The sequence below is a fragment of the Pelobates fuscus genome, chromosome 3 (assembly GCF_036172605.1).
Source record: "Pelobates fuscus isolate aPelFus1 chromosome 3, aPelFus1.pri, whole genome shotgun sequence".
Taxonomy (NCBI): domain Eukaryota; kingdom Metazoa; phylum Chordata; class Amphibia; order Anura; family Pelobatidae; genus Pelobates; species Pelobates fuscus.
In genome coordinates this window covers 153,013,851-153,035,896 of record NC_086319.1, presented here as the reverse complement: position 1 = coordinate 153,035,896, position 22,046 = coordinate 153,013,851, and the positions used below count along the sequence as shown (strand labels likewise).

Genomic DNA, 22,046 nt, shown 5'->3' with positions numbered 1-22,046 from the left:
CTACTAGATACTGATTTGCAATTTTTTGCCCTTTTGTTCATTGGAGTATTCATTTAAGCAAACATCAATTCCACAAAAACCAAGCCCATGCTATCTGATTAATGTACAAGTGACAAGTGTCGCCACCACATTTATAAATATTATGAATTATGTTAAAAGTGGAAAGACAAGATATCTTAATGTTACACTAAATGCATCTAAACGTCTTTTTTCTGTGACATTTTAAAAATACCCATAATGTTTTATAATATTTTAAAGAAATATCAAGATGTGTAGTTAATATAGAAGAAAGAAAATATACAGAGAAATTGTAAAAGCTAAATTCTAGCTGGTTGCTATTTATTATAATGTAAATTGGCATGAACACCATTTAAAAAAAAAAAACACCTAGGGGCTTATTTCCTAAACAGTCACTTGAGATATTTTTTGTACCAGATTCAGTGAAGCGCTTAAATATGTGTATAAAACTTAATATTACACCTAGTGTCTTTGATGTTTATTTATTTATTTATTTATTTATTTATTTTATTTTTTTTAATTCTTTATTTTTTCTGTGCAGAGCATAACATTACGCTTGTGAAAGCCACGACAGCTGTGACAAGCCAGACAGTGACAGTGTTAAACATCTTTGTGGCATACATTAGACAGCACAATTTTATAATAAAATGAAAATAACATGCTTCAACATTTTAGTGAGATATGCTAGCTTACATTGATGTTTATTTTTGATGTGATTTTTGGAGAGTTGCACATTACAGTGTGGTAGCAGCTAAGAGATTATTTTTTTAGCACAGTCAATCGATATAACACTTGCACTTTAAGCGCTCATATACATCAACTGTGTTTTCAGTAACTTCTGATATGCTCACAGTATACTTACATAGTAATATAGTTAGAAAAAAAGAATAAAGTCTATCAACCATTAAAACACATCATTTATGCTGTTTTGTGTCCAAAAGAAGGTCAAAAAACAAAATTTTAAGCGATGGCAAATTATGACACAAACAGGGTGGTTGGACCTGATTACATACATATCATATCCTTGAATATTTTGTTTCTACAGAAAAGACAAGTTTAACTCCCTGAGACAAAAGTGTGCCTGGGGGCATCTTGGCGCCATAACAACTTCACTTAGATGGTGCCTATGGCACCTTTAATGCAAAAGCGGTTTAACCAAAATATTTCCAACTAAACCAAGCCATATTTTTCAGCTGCTTAGGCCTAAATATATAATCCACTTGTAAATTCTCAAGCCAAATCAAAGGAGACCTTCTGGCGCTGCTGAATCGATTTGGACCCTTATAGCACCAGGAAATAAAAAAAAAAAAAGCAGGACTGAGAGAACTGCTTGAAAAGTTAGACAAAAATTGTGACTGCGGCTATTGCCTCCTTGCACCACACTGGGTCAGACTGGGAAATAAAACCAGCCCTAGAAAAATACATTATACCAGCCCTATAATACACCATGCCAACATGGTGTGCAGATACACAGGTGGAAAAGATTTCTTCAGTGTGAAGGAAAGCATGAAGGGGACTTCAAAATAAACAAAAACACTTTTTATTTTAAGCAGCATGTGCGACAGCATACAGTCAATGTTTTGGTCCTATTACCTAGATGTAATAAGGACATTTTAGTAATGGGAAGGCAGTGTTGACTGCACAACTACATAAAATGAAGTCCTTTTGTTAAAGGACCACTATAGCCACCCAGACCACTTCAGCTCAATGAAGTGGTCTGGGTGCCAGGTTCCTCTAGAATGAACCCTCTTAATCCAGCCTCTAGTGGCTATCTCATTGACAGCCGCTAGAGGCGCTTCCGTGCTTCTCACTGTGATTTTTCACAGTGAGAAGACGCCAGCATCCATAGGAAAGCATTGAGAATGCTTTCCTATGGACTGACTGAATGCGCATACGGCTCTTAGCCAATGACGTCCAAAGGAGGAGGAGAGTCCCCAGCGCCGAGGGAGCCCGGCGCTGGAGAAAGGTAAGTGTTTAACCCCTTCCTCCCACTTCAGCCCGGCGGAAGGGGTACCATGAGGGTGGGGCACCCTCAGGGCACTATAGAACTATAGTGGTCCTTTAATTGTGTAGTGCTATGACTCTTTTTCAGATGTTGGAATGCTGGCAATGAAGCCAGTGTGTCGGCATCATGGAGGAGGTTTGCCCTGTTTGGGGAAGAGTCCCCAGGCAGGGCAATTAAAAGCAGCCTGTGGGTGAAGCATGGATGAACAGAAGGTCTATATTATACAGTCTCAAACTAGCTTACATATAATCACAATTTATTCACACACACACACACACGCCAATTTAACACACACTTACACTGATTTACGTATAGAAAATAATCAGTCCCCTTTCCTCCATACCCGCATGATGTGACTGGAGGAGCTTCCTGTTTCCTTTGCCAGTGTTCACAGGCAGAGGGCAACTGCCTGCATTCCCTGCCTGCAATGAACCTTGGATATAATTAAGCAACTGATCGTCTGCATCGAGGAAGAGCAAGATAGATCTCTGTGCTAGGGGGTGCCCAGTGGGCAAGTCACAAGTTTGTCCCTGGGACCATAAGTACTACAATAAGACCAGCAAGCTGAGGAGCTTTAGGTTGTTTTTTTTTTTTTTTTTTTTTTATAAATCCCCTTGGTAACATCTTCTGTTACTAAGGGGATTTATAAAGCCTCACTCGCTTTGAACTATAACAAAAGTGAGTGTGACGAACTGAGCCTCTTCACTGGTTCTTGGAGGAGCCTGCTGGCCAGCCTCTTACCCTGTGACTATGGCCCCTGAAATAGACCTGGCTAAAATACTTTGAAAAGGCTCTGTTCATGTGAGTTATGTACTGTTGTACTCCAGACAGAGAGCCCTAATTCCCTGGAACTGTTTTGGGCATAGGACCATGTACACGGTCGGTCAAAAATAAGACTTCCAGGAAATTCCTGATCTGGGTGATTTTTGGATATGTTGGTCACCCAGATCAGGGCTATCAGGGGATGTAACATTTGGGGGGGGGGGGGGGGTTTAGGGGTTTAGGGTACTTTTGGGGTGTTAAAATTGTATGTTTTTCTGTGCTTGGAGATAATTGGATTAGAATTAGTACAGTTACTGATCCAATTATCTCCCAGGCAGAGGGGAGGGATTGTGTGCTGTGTGTGGGAGTGTCGTGCCATGTAACCTTATTGTTATTGGTCTGTGAAGTTGCAAATCAGTTTCCCACAAGGTTCCTGTGCGCGTACCCCTTGCATGGGGATTGTCATACAAGGCCAAGTGTGGCTCCCATCCAAGAGAGATTAGTTTACCCCTTCATGAAGTCTCGGCTCATGTTTTGTGGATTGGAGAACTATATTCACTCTGGGGATTGCTATAATCACAATACTCCCCTGAGTATAATCACTAGCTCTTATAAGAGCTGTTCCTGCTACGCTCTCTGGGCTAGGAGAGGTCTACCCACTTGAAGCTGGATCCTGTTCTTGGGTCCAGGGTGGGTGGAGGACGACGAGACCCCAACCAAGCTGCGGCAGTTCGTGGGGTCTATGGTGGTTATGGTGTTCCAGTACAGTGCTTATGGTGCTTGCAAATACTAGCAAGCAGCGATTGACAGAGGTACCCGGTCGGGGTGCCAGGCAGTCCGTCACAGTGAGTACTTTCATAGAGAAGCAAAATTTATAGTAGCCTGTGGCATGAAGGTGTCTACACCGTGTTACTTCCTCCCACAATGTCCCTGACAAGTGAATATTGGAAGGCCTTGCTGTGCTCCTTTAGGTACCAAGCTTCATCAGTAACCTGGAAGTTGTGTGTAAGATAGACAGGCAAAAAAATAAAGTAACATTCTAACCTCCAGTTTTAGGCTGACCTGTAAATAGCCATGTTTGAGTTTTTTTTTTTTTGTTTTTTTTAGTTCACCTACTTTGTCCTAATATTATTGAGCTTAAGAAAGCCCCACAATTCCCAGTTTATTAAATAAATCCCACTCTACAGGAATGTTTCTCAATTTTCTGTTGCTCTATCTGTTCACAGCTTAATGCAGTGATTGCTAACCTTCACTATGTTTGCAGACTATATTTCCCATGAGGCTAAGCCAAACGACTGGCTGTATTTCATCGGAACAGCTGTAATACTAGCAGTTGGGAATCTCTCAGATCTTGTCACACAACACCTAAGACAGTTTAAATGTATCCTTGATTATTGGGTTCCTCTACATTGCTGGTTACATTGTACATCAGTTCCAAGACTATTAAATATGTGCATTCACTTGGTTTACATACAGATGTATTACTGACATAATGCAGTCTCTGGCACTGTACACCTCCCCAGTGACAAGACAATCCCTGGCATGATTTCATGTCAATCGTGGGCTATATCTGAAATCTAATAATAGAGGAATATCTCAAGTTTACAAAAATAAAATTTATTACAGGATGTATTTGCATATAAAAAAAAAAAAAGTAAACTAATTTATATGATTATTGTGCAACCAATTAATGAAGGAATGAATAATTGAATTTCATCACTTTCCTCTCTACAGCTCCAGAAGCAGCTCTCTGAGTTGGATGAGGACGATTTGTGCTATGAGTTTAGACGGGAGAGGTTTACAGTTCATCGAACACACCTCTATTTCCTACATTATGAGTATGAACCGGCAACCGATGATACCGATGTTACCTTGGTGGCCCAGCTATCTATGGACAGGTACCACGCAGGGGCCTGAAAGGGATGGGGTACAGGCATTACGTAAATAGATGAACAGAATATGGCTAACATATTTACAAAACAGTGAGTGGTTTATTCACGAAGCTCTAAATTGAAGCAGTTGTAAAAGCAAATTGCTGAATTTAAGCAAAAATGCTGATTTGTAAACATTTTCCAACTCCTCAGCTTGACTCTTTTAGCCTAAATTTTCCAACTCCACAGCTTGACTCTTTTAGCCTAAATTTTCCAATTTTCAACTGACTACAATCAGAATTTTGGTGAATAAGCTGCTATGTAATTCATTATATCACTTTATGAGATATATATTTCATATTCAATTTTTTTTACACATATATTCATAGTATACAGCAAGTGTAGTCCAACCTGGAATAGTTGAAATACAAGGAAATGAACCACTGAGCAATATATGTTGCATGCAAGCAAGGCAGTTTGTAAACAATGGCAGCAGGATGTCTTGCTCCCAAAATGTTATGTCAGTTGAACATCTGCTGCTGTCTGCATGGCTCTCATTTTTCACCTTGTGCCGTGAGCACTGGGTTAGTATGTTCTGTCATTGTGGGTGAACTTATATGGGAATCTGTCCTATTTTCTATTACAGGCTCCAGATGCTTGAAGCCATCTGCAAACACTGGGAGGGACCCATTAGCTTGGCTCTCTATCTCTCAGATGCTGAAGCCCAGCAGTTTCTGCGTTATGCCCAGGGTTCGGAGGTGTTGATGAACCGACGTAATGTGGGCTATCACATTGTGTACAAGGAGGGTCAATTCTATCCAGTGAACTTGCTGCGTAATGTGGCTATGAAGCATGTCAGCACACCATACATGTTTCTATCTGATATAGACTTCCTACCAATGTACGGACTCTACGACAGTCTCAGGTATCTCAGGGATATGGGGGTCATTCAGAAATGTACCAAAGCAACAGGTGATACATTCTGGGCAGATTGATTTTGGTGGTGCTTTCCATTCCTGAGAGTGATTAGCTAACACACACAACAGTAGTGAAGCTACAACCCCATGGCTTCTCTCGTAACTCCCATTGCATGGCCCTGCTATATATATATTTGCACTCTTCAACCCATAGCACCATTCCCAGCACAGGTGGCATCAATCACACCATGGTGTCACACTAACATTCTGAAGAATCAGCCTCTAATTTGTTTCTCAGTTAAGGTTCTATTTGGAATAGTATTTGCTGATAGTATTTTCTGACATCTCCAATTCACTTTCAAAACCAATAAAGCTAGTAGGTCAGTGATTAGATGTTTTAATTATGTGACAGACAAACCTAACCCTTAAAGTAAACCAGCTATTAAAATGTGTATATATGGCAAGATCCCTTTCAGGTAGTTATCAATGCAATCTTTATTTTTGTTGTGCCAGGTTAAAAACAGTAAATTTGTGTATGAGCATAGAATGGTACATCATACAGGAAAAAGGGTCCCGGAACAGAGTAAAACATCATTTAAGGTTATAAACTGCTGCACAGGTGGAATAACATGCTTCTATCAAGTAACGGCACATTTTTAATTCTTAGTAGAGGAAGGCTGATACATGCCGATGGTAATGAGAGATATAATACATATCGGAGAGGCCTATTAAAAGGTAAAGAAAAGAACTACTAACAACGTGAAGATATTAAAATGGTTAGGTAGCAGCATGAGCCTAGGGTAACGGACACTAAGAACACATGTCATAAAACAACAGAGGACAAATACACGGCTAGATGCACTGTGAAGGGAGTCGTTCTATATATTTCCTACTGAGCATCAGCCAGACAAAACGAAAGACAATACAAATCCATACTTAAAAGAAATTAAATGACCCTGTAAGGTAAAGGGTTTCAAGGGAAGTATAATTGAACATATATAATACTAGATATGGCATAAGTAAACATAAATACATGTTGGTGGTTGGCTGGTCCTTGGCGACGCTGTTCTAGGTACAAATGGTGTGATACGGTCTACGGACCACTTTATCAGAGTCCTGCACAAGCTTGTTAATGACGTCTCTTGGTACCTCTTGAGATGCCCTGAGGCCTTTGGCAGACGGAAGCAGTGATCTAGCATCATTCATTTTGCCTGTTTCATTGACAGCAGGGTAGAGATTAGCCGTCTGATAAAGTGAGCCAGTTCTTTGGCTGTAATGTCTCGGAGACCACTCTGAGACGTAGTTCCTGGCCTTGGATCTGTCCTCCAGATTAGCCATTTTGTTAGACAGATCTGTATTGCTCTTCTGTATGGAGTTTTGGGCTGCATCTGTGGGCATCTGTGCCTTCCTCGTGGTTCCCAAATCTTTCTCCACCACTACAATTCTGTCAGTAAGAGTTGCCATTTCCTACTGCACAACTGCTATATCTTCCTGGAACATTGCCCCAATATCATACCGTAATGCCTGCTTTGGTTGAAGGGCCTGTGTTCCCAAGTGAAGAGTCGACTGAGAGGCTTTGGGTACCTGGGACAAATGTAGAGAGTTCAGCTGGGAAGCTCTCCTCATCCGAGAAAGCTAAAGTATAGGCCCCTGCGGGCACCATCTTGACCATCTCGGGCCTGTCTTAGTAAAGTCGTAATATCTCTGGATCTGGATACCGAATTGGTCTGGTGTTTTGTGGACTTCTTTCCCATTGTTGGTGGAGTGTAATGGAACACAAGTCCAGCCGGGTGTGCAGGCTTTTGCACAGTTCATCAGTGCTGATCAGAGCTTCAGCAGCGTGCAGACTACTTTTTCGGACACTGTCTCTGCCTCCCTAGATTATTTATATTTAAAAGCATAGCAGTGCAAACTATGGATCTCAAAAATATACGGTAAAAAATATTTTTGATCAGTGCTTTTTCTAGCAATTTGACAATCACAGGGCAACGGCTAATGTCTATATAAAAAGTCACATTACGTCTAGTTTGTCATGACAAGTGCACTTTAGGATGTAAAATGTTTTTAAATATGTGGGAAAGGAATGTTTTTATTGTTTTTATTATGTTAGGTATTAGTAGATTATTCAGTAGATAAACTGAATAATTTTACTGCATGTATGCTTACTCCCCCACTGCTGCATTATAAAGTACAAGTTTGCTAAGTAAATCAGTTAGTCCTGTGTACATGAGATATACATAAGATACACAGTATAACTAATGAATAAACCTTCAATAAGTGTGGAAACCTACATTACATAGTAAAGTAATGAGAAAGGTTGCCCCCATGTGGGCATTTTAGCAAACTGCAATCACATATTTTTCTCATTTACAAAATGCTAACCTACTATTCCATTTGGCTATCAAAAGTAAGTGTAACACTGTCTACATAGTCTGTGTTGTTCACAAAACAGGGAATTCACGTGGCAATTAGAAATGGAAGCCATAATAAACATACATAATTCAAAGTCCCACTATTCCTGGGTGGCAGCAATGACTATAGTACACATCTGCCCCAATACATGCAATAAAAACCAAAGAAAAACATACTTGCACACTATCTCAAATCTCACATTTAAATAACCAGAGGTTTTTCAGTAACACTCTAATGGCCATTAAAGTTCCCCATTGGTGACAGGTGGGGGCTAAATGTAACTCCCCCACCGGTGACTAGGGGTCCCAAAGCCCCTAGTCACCCCCCACCCCAATAAAATTAAACACTACCTACCCCCCTCACCCTAAAAATAGTGAGGGGGGGGGGACAAAAAACTAAATACCTGTAACTGAAAAAAACATCATACTTACCATTAGATGTCTTCTTTTTTCTTAAACCTTTTTTTTTTCCAGCCCCCAAAAAGGGCAAATAAAAATGCATTATTCCTGTCGAAAAAAAAAAAAAACCCGAGTGCAAAATAAAAAACACGCAGGAAAAAAAAAATCCAGATGCTATAAAAAATAATCCATCTTCACCCAGCGAGGGAACCGCGCAGCCTGAGCTCCGCATGGTGGGTAAAGGCTTCTAAAGCCTTCAATTGCCCTGCAAATTTGACTCAGAGCGCTCTAATTGGTTGGTTTTTTTTTGGTTTTTTTAAATTCTTTATTTTTTCTGTGCATGAAAGTAACAGGCGATTGTAATGTGCCACAACAGCACGCATAGTTTATCCATCAAGATTTGCAGGTTGGCACGAAAAAGACTGCACTTTTTTTTTGTTGTTGTCATCGTTGTCACAAGCTATTAACAGTTTTAAACACATATAGATTGATATCAATGGCATTATATCGTAGGTGTATTACACAAAGGGAGCACAACAAGTTATAAGAGTAACGACTGTGCAAAGCTTAACATGTACAAGGCATTTTAGTGTACTGCACAATTTACAAGCTTATGGTAATGAGGCGCCTCACTAGGAGACAGGCTTATTGGACATGCAAACCATCAGCAAGATAGGGACTCCTGACCTGTGCTGCATACTGACATTTTTATTATAGGTGATGGAACTCACATCTAGTTAATCTAGTCAGACCTGCTCGATCTAAGCACTGGAGTAATACTAGATATACTGCACTCACGTGTAGGGTAACAGAGCTGTATGTTAAAAATAAACGTTAAACATGAGAGATAAGGTCGCTGCCTAGAGATCTGTTTAGAAGGCTGCCTGATAGTAAACTAGTCATTTAGGGGTTGCAGGCTGTCAGCCTATTTTTCCAGCTTATCTTCAGCCACTTTAGCGGCTCTGGATCTCAGGTACAGGAGTGCCAGGAGCCAAATCTGTCTTGGTGCACTTCTGTGGCTGTCCGATGCGCTCGGTATCTCTGGGGATCTGTATCTCCGTTTCCCATGTTGCTTCGTGGTGTGTAGTCTGGGCGTCGGTCGGTCCTCTTTTGCTCTATTTTGTCAGCAAAGGGAGTCTCGGGGGAGGTGGAGTGTCCAGTTGTAGGGCTGTGTTGTGAGGTATTACCTCTGAGGGCTCCGTGACCAGGAAGGTAGATGTGGGTGCCCGCTCCGGTCTGTGAGTCAGTGGGCAGTTGCATCCACAGGGTTCTGTCCAAGACAGTAGAGTGATGCTGGCTTAGGTGGCCCCATCTGCGCAGGTCGCCTGCCGCCATTTTGTTGCTCAGGCTCGACGTGCACCGTGCGGTGTTAGCCTGGTTTGGGGGCTGAATATACAACAGAAAATATGCACAACGTGGAGGTAGGTATAGTGTACTAGCTCAAAAACACCTGTAAAGTGGTATCCCCTACACCACTTAAAACATAGAATTATACATACATAAAACAAGTGGAGCTTTTAGATTTCAGCAGGCGTTCTGTAAAAGTAAAATACATACAGAAAATAGTGCAATATGTCTATAACACAGTATATAGAAAATTGTTAAAAGATTTGTCAAACTCACAAGCCTGGAGTCATACCCTCATATGACTCTGGTGGTATAAGCCTCTGGACCATTTGGGGGTTGTCCAGACCCTTCTTTGGCAGCGTGCTGGATGTTGAGTAATTCCTTTGGTGCCTTTCTGACTGGTTTCCAAAATAGGAGTAAGTACCCAGTGTGTCAGGATTTAAAAAACGATTTATTCCAAAGAAATATAAAAACAAGATATATATAATAAAAAATACTTATCCCAGGTAATACTGGGTAGACTCAATAGTCTCAAGTTCAAGTAGATAGTCCAAAGCGCGTTTCGCCTTCTCATAAGGCTTCCTCAGTTGGCTGTTCTGTGTTCCGTCTGTTCCAGTGGCTTTTTAAATGCCTTGTTTGCCGGTTTCACTAATTGCGTCTTTTACTTCCGGGTTTCGTCACTTCCGGTTTGGGGGCTGGTGGTAGGCGGTGATTCTCCCCATTGTGGACCGGGATAACCCCCCCGGCCCAGAGGGGGGGGGAACGGGGCCCGGGAGGCACATCTCTAGGTCGCCACACGGCAGCCGGGCTCTCTAACAGGACAGCGGCCGTCTGTCCCGCTCTTCACCCACGCAGGCCCCGAAGTCACGCGACGCCCCTTAGGGCTCCGAAACTCCCGATCTCGGGGACTGTAGTGCCGCCGGCAGCCCCCCGGACACTTGGGGCTTCTCCTGGGCTCCAGTGCAGGTAGTAAGCTTCAGCAGGGCGCCCAAGAAGAACAAGATTTGCCGGAGCCTCTCGAACCTGCGACCGGACAGCATGGCGGTCAGGCCCCGCCCCCCTAATTGGTTGGTTTAAGCATGGGGGGAGTTAGAAAGTGTCAGGGAGCACTGCTCCCTGCCGCTTCTATTTTCACATATTACAAGGAGGAAGCCACGAGCGGGTAGCTCCCTCCTTGTAATAAACTAAACAAATGAACTGAAACGAAAAGGTAATGCATTCGGCATTTACCCTTTCGTTTCGTATATATAATTGGTATGTAGGACTTTTGTTTATGTTATAAACGTTTATGTAGACAAATACGAAAAAGTCTAAAAATTCAGACAAAATCATATTCATCCTATAATGAATGCACATGTCTAATGTTGGCATATAAATGCTAATACTTAAACTAATAAATCTGAGAGACTTAGAACTGATTTGAACTGACTAAGCTCTCCTTCCTGATTACCAAATTGTGAACTGAGAGGAGCCGCAGTAAATATATTATCATATCCAATACAACATACTTATATTGTTACAATGGCCTGTCAAATGAACAGTCAGTTATTAAATTTCATATGTTAAAATCAGAAAAAATGGGCAAGTGAAAATATCTGAGTGACTTTGACAAGGTCCAAACAATGATGGCTAGATGACTGGGTCAGAGCATCTCCAAAACTGCATGTCTTGTGGGGTGTTCCCAGTATGCAGTGATTGGTACCTACCAAAAGGAATGCAATGAAGGGCAACTGCTGAACTAATGTCAAGTTCAATGTCAAGTTGAACCAATGTCAAGTGCCAAAGCCTCAATGATGCATGCGGAGAGTGAGGCTAACCCTTCTGGTCAGATCACACAAAATAGCTACTATAGCTCAAATTGATGAAAAACGTAATGATGGCCATGATGGAAAGTTATCAGAACACACAGTACATCTCAGTTTGCTGCGTATGGGGCTTTGAAGCCACAGACCAGTCAAAGTACCCATGATGATCTCTGTCCACTGTCTTAAGCACATTTAATGAGGATGTGTGCATCAGAACTGGACCACAGAGCAATGGAGGAAGGCTGCCTGGTCTGATAAATCCCTTTTTTTTTTTTTTTTTAGACCAGGTGGCTGGCCGAGTGCGCATGCATTGTTTACCTAGGCAGCATGATGCACTATTGGAAAAGGAAGCAGTGTTATGTTTTGGCCAATATTCTGCTGGGAAATCTTGGGGTCCTGGCATTCTTGTGGATGCTACTAAAATCTTAAAACCCTTTCTGGCAATGGTGTTTCCTGATGGCAGTGATGTATTTCAGCAGGAATGAACCCTGCCACACTGCAAAACAAAATTCAATAATGGTTTGAGGAGCATGACAAAGAGTTTAAGGTATTATCTTGTCCTCAAATTTATAATTGAGCATCTGTGGGATGTGCTGGAACAACAAATTTGAACCAGTAAAACCCAATCTGCAACTTGCAGGACTTAAAGGATCTGCTGCAATTGTCTTGGTGCCACAGACCACAGGACATGCTCAGAGGTCTTGTGGAGTCCATGTCTTGACGCATCAGAGCTGTTTAGGCAGCACAAGGGGGATCTATATAATAATTGGCAGGTAGTTTGAAAGTTGTGGCTGATCAGGGTATAGGACTCAGCAGCATCCTCTAACAGTGGGGAACGATAAATAATAGACAATGAAATAGTACAGCCACCTTAAAGCATCATCTCCAACGTAAGTAGTTAAAACTATTTGCTAAGACTTCTTATCTCTTTTACATTGGGCAGCAGTTTGAATATTTACATTATTGAGATGCCATAACGACTACACCTCACTATAGTGGCCATGGTGCTTGAAGTGTTCCTTTAATGAGCAATATTATTTCTTCAAAAGATGTAAAAAAAAAAAAAAACCTTGGGAAATGTGGTCGAACTTAACACTACTCTAAAAGGTAAACTCAAGGCTTTATTTTTTATGCATTGTGCAGAAAATGCATTAAATGTATATTTAAAAGCAATACATTGAGGGGGCAGAGCTTGGCTGCCGATCTGAATGGTCACATATTCTCTGAGCTCCGTGAAGGATACCCTAAAAAGACTGCTACACGGAGGGAAAACCCCAAGAAACGTGCAGAAAAGATCACTCCCCCACTTGGGAAAACCGATATGGGTAGGAAAAACAAGAAACCCAGATCGGACAAGGGCCTGCCAGCCCAGGACATCGGCAAACTGTTCCACAACTCCCAGAGGGCCTTATGGGACAACATGGCGCACCTTGCGGGGGTAATCCTCATGCTCCTCTGAAAACCTTCAGGATCTGGGGGAAGAGAGCACACACTGGATGCGAACGGGACTCCGGCCATCTCTGACTGAGGATAGAGACCCTGTTACTGCGTCAGTATTAAAGAAAATGCTAGCGGAGCTCCGAACCAATATAGTGGTGATATGGCCCAATTCCAGAAGGCTGTGGATGGCGCTCATGCAAAAATTGCAGACCTAGAGGCCTCACACAACAAACAGGATACCAGGCTCTAGGAGATGGAGAAGCAACTGGGGGAGCTCTGCTCCGACAGCAGGAAGCAACTGCGGACAGGGTGGATGCCCTGGAGAACCAGCGAAGGAGATATAATATAAAGGTACGGGAAGTGCCGGAGACACTGAGCCCCATAGACTTACCACACTTCATTAGAAGATTTATGGCCGCTACCCTGCCGCCTAAACAAGCTAGGGCTGTCAAACTGGACGGAGTGTTCCGTATCCCCAAATCGGCAACAGCACCATAGACCTCCACACCGGACATCGTAATAAGATTCCAATCTCTACAAGACCGGGCCTCACTCTTGTCAGCAGTGAGGGAAAAGAACCCACTGCACTTTGAGGGAGCTAATCTACAACTGTTCCCGGACTTAACCAGGAATACCCTTGCATGGCGGTGATCTCTGCGCCCTCTCCTCCAGCTCATGCGAGCTAAGGACATTCCTTATCGATGGGGCCCAACAAGAGCCCTGATGTTTACTGCCCAGGGAAAATCTCACCGTGCAAGTACACTGCAGGTGCTGGAGGAACACCTTCACAGAATGGGCCTTCTCACCCAGACCGCATCTGCCGCAGCACCTCTGTCCCGCCTAGATCAATTAATTCACTCCCCGATCTACATAGGCTCCATCGACATCCAGAGCAGTGACCTGAACAATCGACATGGACTAGGAGCTGAAAACCAGGTACCTGACTTCACAGAGACTTACTCTCTTTTACCACTGGTTCTTGTGACCTTTCTTTTTCCCGTTTTGTTTTTATTAGTTAATCTTATTATATGTATGACCCTCACGCATACAGCAGCCTTTTAACACTGTACACTCTACCATACCTTTGATGCCTTGAGCGATAGGCACACAGGGATCCTCCACCCACAAAGAGCTTCTGACTCCACTATGCACACGCCTGAAATGGCCTCTTAACCCACCAGAACATCTCCATGCACCCAGCACTCCGCTGTGACACCTCCACACACACACACCCCCCCCCTTCCCCAACTTGTGTTTTAACACCTAAGTGTCTACACAGCGGAGCACAGCGCAGGAGGGGGTTCACAAACTGACACTACTGCTAATTGTTACACGTGAATGTTCTCCTGCTGACTTTAGCTTTAGTACACATAATTGACCTGTCTAGACTTAAAAGTCAGTTTTATCTATGTTAGCTCACAAAACTGTTTTCTCTTGTTTAATTTTCAAAAAATGGGCACGATATGCATGTAACCTATGCAAACCTTGACTTTATGCTTGTGAAATGTAACCAATTGCTGCTACCTGAATAATATGCCCACAAAAATAGAGAATTAAAAAAAAAAACCAATACATTAAACAAAATAATACATTTGTAGTACAGGTTACACAGGACACTGCACTGCGATAAGTAGGCACAGGATGTTTGAGTTTGAAGACTTTTCTAGGGATGGCACCTTAGAGTACAGAAATGAGATTATTCCAGCCTTGGTGTCTGATAATCTGAATTTTAATAATGGCAAGGAACTATCTTTAATAGCATCAAAATGACGTAGAAAGAACAACCAATGAAAACATAATAGCAAAAACTATAAAAACACAACTGCAACACAACTACAACATAGTATAATTAATGTCAACAAAGTCCTGGGAAGGCACAGATCCATCAAATGTAATGTAGATCAAGTCACCTTCTCACAATTAAGTTATCAAGAGATGTTTAAGATGAACTCTGTTGGTGGTTTCTCCACACAGAGACGTGGAATGACCAGGCAAATTTTGGTGGTTGAATGGATTTTATCCTGGAGTTCGATGCCTGTCTGTGTTTTTTTTTTTTTAGGACTTGCAAAGGAGTCCGTTAAAATAACTCTGAAAATTATTATTTTTTCATTTCAGTATTTTCTTTCTTAAACCCTTAATGACGGGTGATGGACGGGGTCCGTCATCCTGGGGAGGCCCTTAACGCCGGGTGACGGACCCCATCAGTCATGCGTTAAAATTAACCCCAGATCGCGGGGTTAACAGTGCTCCGGTCTGCCTCTGTATTAGAGGCAGACCGGGAGCACCCGATCGTGCTGTCCCTGCAGCAGTGATCGCTCTGACTGGCAAAGGTACATACGGGGGTATTGCTGTACTCAGACGACATAGCTGAGCAACATATGTAGTATTACACAGTCGTAGCACACATACGTTTTGGAAAATATACTGTGCAAACTCACTTTGTGTGTCAAAAAGGCAGAAAAAACGCTTATTACCACTACACTTGGTACAAGCTAGCGGAAAAATTATCCCATGCTAAGGTTCAAAATATGCCTTTTGAAATACCCTGGGATGTCTTCTTTAAGAAATGGTATGCCTTTATGGTGTAGTTGTAATATGTAGCCTGTTCAAGTGCTCCAAAGTGGGACATGGACGCATCAAAACCTTCCATGAAAATTCACACTTAAAAACCTGGACTTGTCACGTCTCTTTTACAGCACTCTAACTTCACAAAATAGTGTCTAGGTTATATATTGTTTACTCAGATGGTGTAACTGAGTATAATTTGGGGATTTTTATGACAGTGGTACATAGTAAGTGTAAGAAATACTCAGCAAAAATGCAACATATATGTAAAAATTCAATTCCCCCCCCACAAACATTGACCTAAATTGGTTAAAAAATGGTGACAAGTTAAGGCACAATATACACCATATAAGATGGGGTATCTGCTTTATCAAATGAAAGCCCTTTGTGGGGTTATTTGAACAGTCATACTGCTAGAATACCCTAAAATTAGACATAGGCCCGTCAAATCCATCTACGAAAATTCTAACTATAGAAACTGAAGTAGCCTTACAGAAAAGTGCCAAAGGCATACAATGGGGGGTATCGTTATACTCAGCAGATGTAGCTGAACACAATATGGGGTTCTGTGCAGGAATAGCATACACCAGCTTTACAAAATACACATTACAAAAACTTGTTATATGTGTATATGCCAAAATAAAGAAAAAAACTAAATTTTACTCCATTATTTAGCAGAGATTGGCGATAAAATGGCTATGTAAAAAGTGTCAAACTAACCTTGGGTAAATAGCCTTTGATGTCTCATTTATATAAATATATACTTTTGTGTGGCAATTTTGTTTTCTTTTATGGCTATTAAACTTACAAGACAAACATACCAAATTCTAAATTCGCTCCACATTAAAAGTTTATTTTACTCCTTCTGCTTTGTAACCTGTAACTACCAAAAACCTTAAAATCACAGGCACATTATATATTCTGTAAATCAGAATAAAATTTATATATTTTTAATTACCTTCCTTAACCTGCACTAATTCTGCACACATTATTATTGCAAAAACTGTAAAAAAAAAACAAAAAAATGTTAATTTTTTTGCATTTTTTTTTTTTTAAATAAGCACATATATATATATATATATATATGTTACATCAAATTAATGCCCTTTCTGTCCTTTAAAAAAACAGTATATAATATGTGTTGGTACAATAAATTAGTAAAATGCAAATTGCAGTTGAACGCAAAAACAACAAAAAATGCAAAAATTGCTTGTGTCATTAAGCGTAAGACAAGCTTCTGAAGCTGTGTCCTTAAGGGGTTAAACAAAATAAGATGTAATACACACTGTTTTAACAGTAATCATTACACAAAACTGCCTACACTTTCGTAGTGCTGAAATTGATAGTGTGGTCTTAGGGGTGGATTCAAATATTAAAATAAATGCTGATTCTGGTTCTTTTCATTTGAAAAAGTCACTTCATATGCCAGCTGGTAAGACACGTATAGTAGTAAGAAGAATAAAGACATTTGTCTGAATAAGGGTATAAAAAACAAACATAAAGTGATGCAATTCTTGTTTAAAGGAGAAATTGGAAATTGGAAGGTTTAATCATGTCTGGGAATCCTAAAAGCTCTCACTTAACGAATAAAGATTTTTTTTGTTCCCCATCACAAATGTACTTTTACGCAGCTCTGTCTGTGAAAATGACTGTATAGTTTCCTTCTTCCTGTATTCAATTAGTGTAAAAGCATTGTAAGAAACACAGCCAAATTTGAAATGGGTGTTTCATAGCGTTCTAATTTTCTAAACTCATCTTGAGTTTATTGAAGAAATATAAATTTAGTGGATGGTGGCACCTGTTACAAAGCTTGGGGAGGGCTTGCACACAGATATTTCTAGTCCACCTGCAAAAAATGTTGGTAGGTGAGAATCTTTTGATAAAAATTATTTTGTTTTCTATTTTAACTATATAGTAAAATTGGTCAGTTCAGCAATGTACAAGCGACAGGGTTATTCTTTGTGACTTTGCTGATGTGCTATGACTTTGTGTAGGATAAGAGGTGCTCATTATCCTATATTGGAAACACTATATATATATATATATATATATATATATATATATATATATATATATATATATATATATATATATAGTCTTGTTTTTTTTCCTGGCCTGATAAGGTTCGTCTTCTGGAAAAATAGTTTAAACACATCATCCAATTTTAGTGTGCTTTCAGTTGTTTTGGATAATGTACTAAATGAGGGATAAGCAAGATATAAATTGCAGAGATCACCTCAATGTGACTATTTAAAAAATACAATAATATTTTTTTTATTCCATGAATACAATACATTTTAAAGTCCTATCCAGAGTGGCAACAATGGAATATCACATTCCATTGTAAAAAAAAAATTCTATCTGTGCACAATATGACTCCTTTAAAAAAAAGTGATGTTAGTTTAATCTAGTCAAGGGGACATATTGTAGCAGAGGTAAGCGTGAAGAAAGCTCAATCTCCACTGTTCTCAATAGGCAGCGCTCTACACAAACTATAATAGACATCTGTCATGGATCTGCTGCTGGTCATTGCCATCTTAAATTGATCTTTTCCAAGCAAGCAACTGAATTGTCAAGACCTGCAACATATGCATTCAGCAACATATCTCTTATATACTGACAGCATCAGATCTAGAATGAGTCAAATAATTTAATATTGAACACATGAAGTTCTGAGACATTGAGATATGCTCAAGCCAAGAAGCATCCAAAAAAAGAATCTACATGAATTTATCATATTATTCCCCTGTTGCACAGAGTAAAATGTAAGTGGAGAGCCTCTGAAACATTGCTTAATGTGGCTGATGGAAAACTTGAACAAAATGTTACAAAATTTAGCAAACTGCTTTTTCGGTTACAAGCATTAATGTATGTAGAAGCCCAGATAACTTTTTTATGTCATCTGTGCTTGTAAATGTGAAGCAATCCTCAGCACATTCCATTTGTTTCTATGGTGATTGCTCTTCTGGATGTCTGAGAGGTTAAAGTGAAAACACAATGGCATTAAAGGTCCAAGAAAATTAAGGGGTACATGTCATTACACTTTCCACTTTGCTGAGGCAATTTCTCTCCAGACTCATCTATACATAGAAACATAGAATGTGACGGCAGATAAGAACCATTCTATGCTACATTGTGCTAGTCAAAAAGCTAGCAAATGTATAGAAGTCTTTATAAAAAGCTGCTTAAATTGTGCAACCTCTCCCTCCTAGTATACAGACTGTTGGCATAGACTTGATGCCGAAACTCTGCCCACATAAGAACACACATGTGGGCTGTTCTCTGGGCACAATTTTACAGCAGAAGGAACAAGCTAGTAGAAAGTTTAAATTTCAACAACAGGTTCACTTTAATTCCAGTTCTATACTAAGGTGTATTTTCCAGCTCACGATCTTTGATCGAGAAGTAAATCCATGCCTTTATTTGCATTAATACCTCTCTTTTGTTCCTACAGGAAGTCAGTTATTCAGTTGGACCTCAGTAACACCAAAAAGGCATTAATCATTCCAGCCTTTGAGACTTTGCGGTATCGACTTTCCTTCCCCAAATCTAAAGCAGAACTGCTATCTATGCTGGACATGGGAACTCTTTTCACCTTCAGGTAATAACATCTCATTTACCACCTAGTATATGTTATTTGTTATATATCACACATAGTAGAATCCTTTTAACACTTTAAGAAGATAGAATTTCCATAGAAAGGAGAGCACTTGAACAGAACGGAATACTGTCAGACCTCCTTAACATTGGGAGTTATAAATAGGAGATATGTAATGGTCCTTCCTGATAATTAGACATGTCTGTCTTACTCGGGATATGTCACCAGATAACCCAGGAGTGGAACACCATAGATCAAACCTTGGACTGTGGGACTTCCCCAAAATGGGATTGCCCTGACACATCCAAGAAAGTGGAATATCTACTTTAGTGTTCTGTTTAATTTATTATTTTAAATGTAAATATTGCAACTAGAAATATCAAACAATGTTTTGACTGAAAATATAGTCACATAGGCTGAAACGAGACTTGCATCTATTAAGTTTAGTCTTTGTCACATCTATTTGTGCAGTTGATCCAACAATAAGAACATCATCACTTTTTGTATAACCCAGAAGCGGATCCGAAGGGGCTACCCTCCCATGGTCCCCAGCTGGCCCCTGATGCTGAAGGGGAGAACTTGGTCTGTACTTCCATGCCAAGTACTCTGCTCCTTCTACTATATTATAGTGTTGACACCGCTTACAGTGGCAGTGCTCTCATAAATTTGCAGTCTCCTTGCGGGAAGAAGCTGTCTGCACCTGACGAGGGTGCAGAATAGCTGCATTTTCCACTGGACCACAAGGGATCAGGCTTCTCTCTCCCTGGCCTAGGGAACGCCTCAGGGAAGAAACATTATTTATTATTCTCTCAGCCCTTTATCTAACTCACTACAGCTTAACCCCCCAACACTATCTTTCCCTAACCCTCACTACTGCCTCGTACCCCCACCACTGCCTCTAATCCCTTACTGACATTATCACCCACAGGCCACCTCATTATTCTATAGCCCCTATCAGTGAGCTTGTTTGTATTGTGTTTGTATCTTTGTGCATGTACTAGTGAATTTGTCAGTGAACTTGCATTAGCTAAATTTTGCATACATGTGAGCGTGCTCAATATATAATTACATATTCCCCTCAAAGAACCAATATATATGTGTGTGTATATATATATATATATATATATTCACATAAAGTACACCCTCTTTGAAGTCTGTGGTTTTACATCGGGACACAATAACATCATCTGTTCTTTAGCAGGTCTTTAAATTAGGTAAACACAACCTCAGATGAACTCTGTGTGAAAAGCTAAGTACACTCTTACTGCTTCCATAAAAGCCAAAGTTTTAGCAGTTTGCGGGTCTGGAGCATATAGGGGTGTGCTAACATAGTGCCAATGAGGAAAAGCATCAGCAAATACCAAAGTGGAGATGTTTGGCCATAATGCACAGAGCCACTTACATAGGACACTAGGTCACGCATTTAGGCTGGAAGAAAGGAGATTTAATCTAAGGCAAAGAAAAGTTTTTTTTACAGTAAGAACTATATGGATATGGAATTATTTGCCTGAAGAGGTGGTTTTATCAGAGTCCATACAGATGTTTAAACAGCAATTGGATAAATACTTCCAAAAACATAACATAGAGGGATATAGTTTCTAATTAGTGGGGGTAATAGCTGCTTTAACCAAGGAGATATCTGCCATTTTGGGGTCAAGAAGGAATTTTTCCTAGTTTGTTGCAAAATTGGAAGCGCTTCAGACAGGGTTTTTCATATGTGAGGAAGGCTGAACTTGATGCACGTAAGTCTCTTGTCAGCTATGTAACTATGAAATATTCTAGATTCAAATGTGAGTCCATCTGCCTGATAGCTAAAGCTTGGCTTAATTTGGGTCATGCAACAGGTCAATGAACCCAAGCAAAGCAGGAAATCTACAACGGAATGAAAAAATAAATTCATAAAGAAGATCAAGGTATTGCAAGGGCCCAGTCAAAGTCTAGACCTTAACCCAGTTGAACTGCTGTGGTGTGACCTTCAGGGAGCTATGCATAAACAAATGCCAGAAAACCTCAAATAACTTAAGCAACCTAGCCAAAATTCATCCACAACGAAGTGAGAGACTGATAAATAGAGATGTTGCAAACATAAAATTTTCCGTTCGCAAACAGCGAACGCAAATTTCCGCAAATGTTCACGAACGGGCGAACCGCCATAGACTTCAATGGGCAGGCGAATTTTAAAACCCACAGGGACTCTTTCTGGCCACAATAGTGATGGAAAAGTTGTTTCAAGGGGACTAACACCTGGACTGTGGCATGCCGGAGGGGGATCCATGGCAAAACTCCCATGGAAAATTACATAGTTGATGCAGAGTCTGGTTTTAATCCATAAAGGGCATAAATCACCTAAGATTCCTAAATTGTTTGGAATAACGTGCTTTAAAACATCAGATATGATGTTGTATCGATCAGGTAGTGTAAGGGTTACGCCCGCTTCACAGTGACAGACCAAACTCCCCGTTTAACACACCGCAAACTGTTGTCAGAGGCAGACACACCAAAAAAAATGCCACACTGCTGAGCTCTGCAATGACGGCATTCTGGTGGTGGCAACAGCATGCGTTGATTGGCGTGCTGTCTGGCTGACCCCGGGCCTAAAAAGGGCTTTTTGGGGTGCTGTCCTTACAGCAGAGATCAGATGAGTCCTTCAGGACTGTAGTGGACACTGAATACACTAGCCTAGCTATCGATTTCCCTATTAAATCAGCAGCAGCTACACTGTCCCTCCTCTCACTAAGAATGCAGCTTCCGGGGGGCGGGGCCTAGCTGTCATGGAGGAAAGACGCACTTCGTGTGAGCTCCCTCAATATTTCACTTTAAGCAGCTATCAACAAGCGAATTTCACCCCAGAAGGGGATGACCCAGCAATGTTGTTCCTACCTGACCGACCCGACATGCTTAATAGCAG

At 40.8% G+C, this 22,046-nt stretch overlaps 1 protein-coding gene across 2 annotated transcripts in view; it reads left to right on the top strand.

Annotated features, from left to right (window-relative positions):
- Nucleotides 1-22,046, top strand: part of LARGE1 (LARGE xylosyl- and glucuronyltransferase 1) — a 641,175-nt gene that overhangs the window by 605,916 nt on the left and 13,213 nt on the right. For both annotated transcript variants that reach the window (XM_063447549.1, XM_063447551.1), the window contains exons 11-13: nucleotides 4,520-4,683; nucleotides 5,303-5,581; nucleotides 18,995-19,141. In XM_063447549.1, coding sequence (XP_063303619.1) covers nucleotides 4,520-4,683; nucleotides 5,303-5,581; nucleotides 18,995-19,141 — 590 coding nt within the window. The remainder of the gene's footprint in view (nucleotides 1-4,519; nucleotides 4,684-5,302; nucleotides 5,582-18,994; nucleotides 19,142-22,046) is intronic.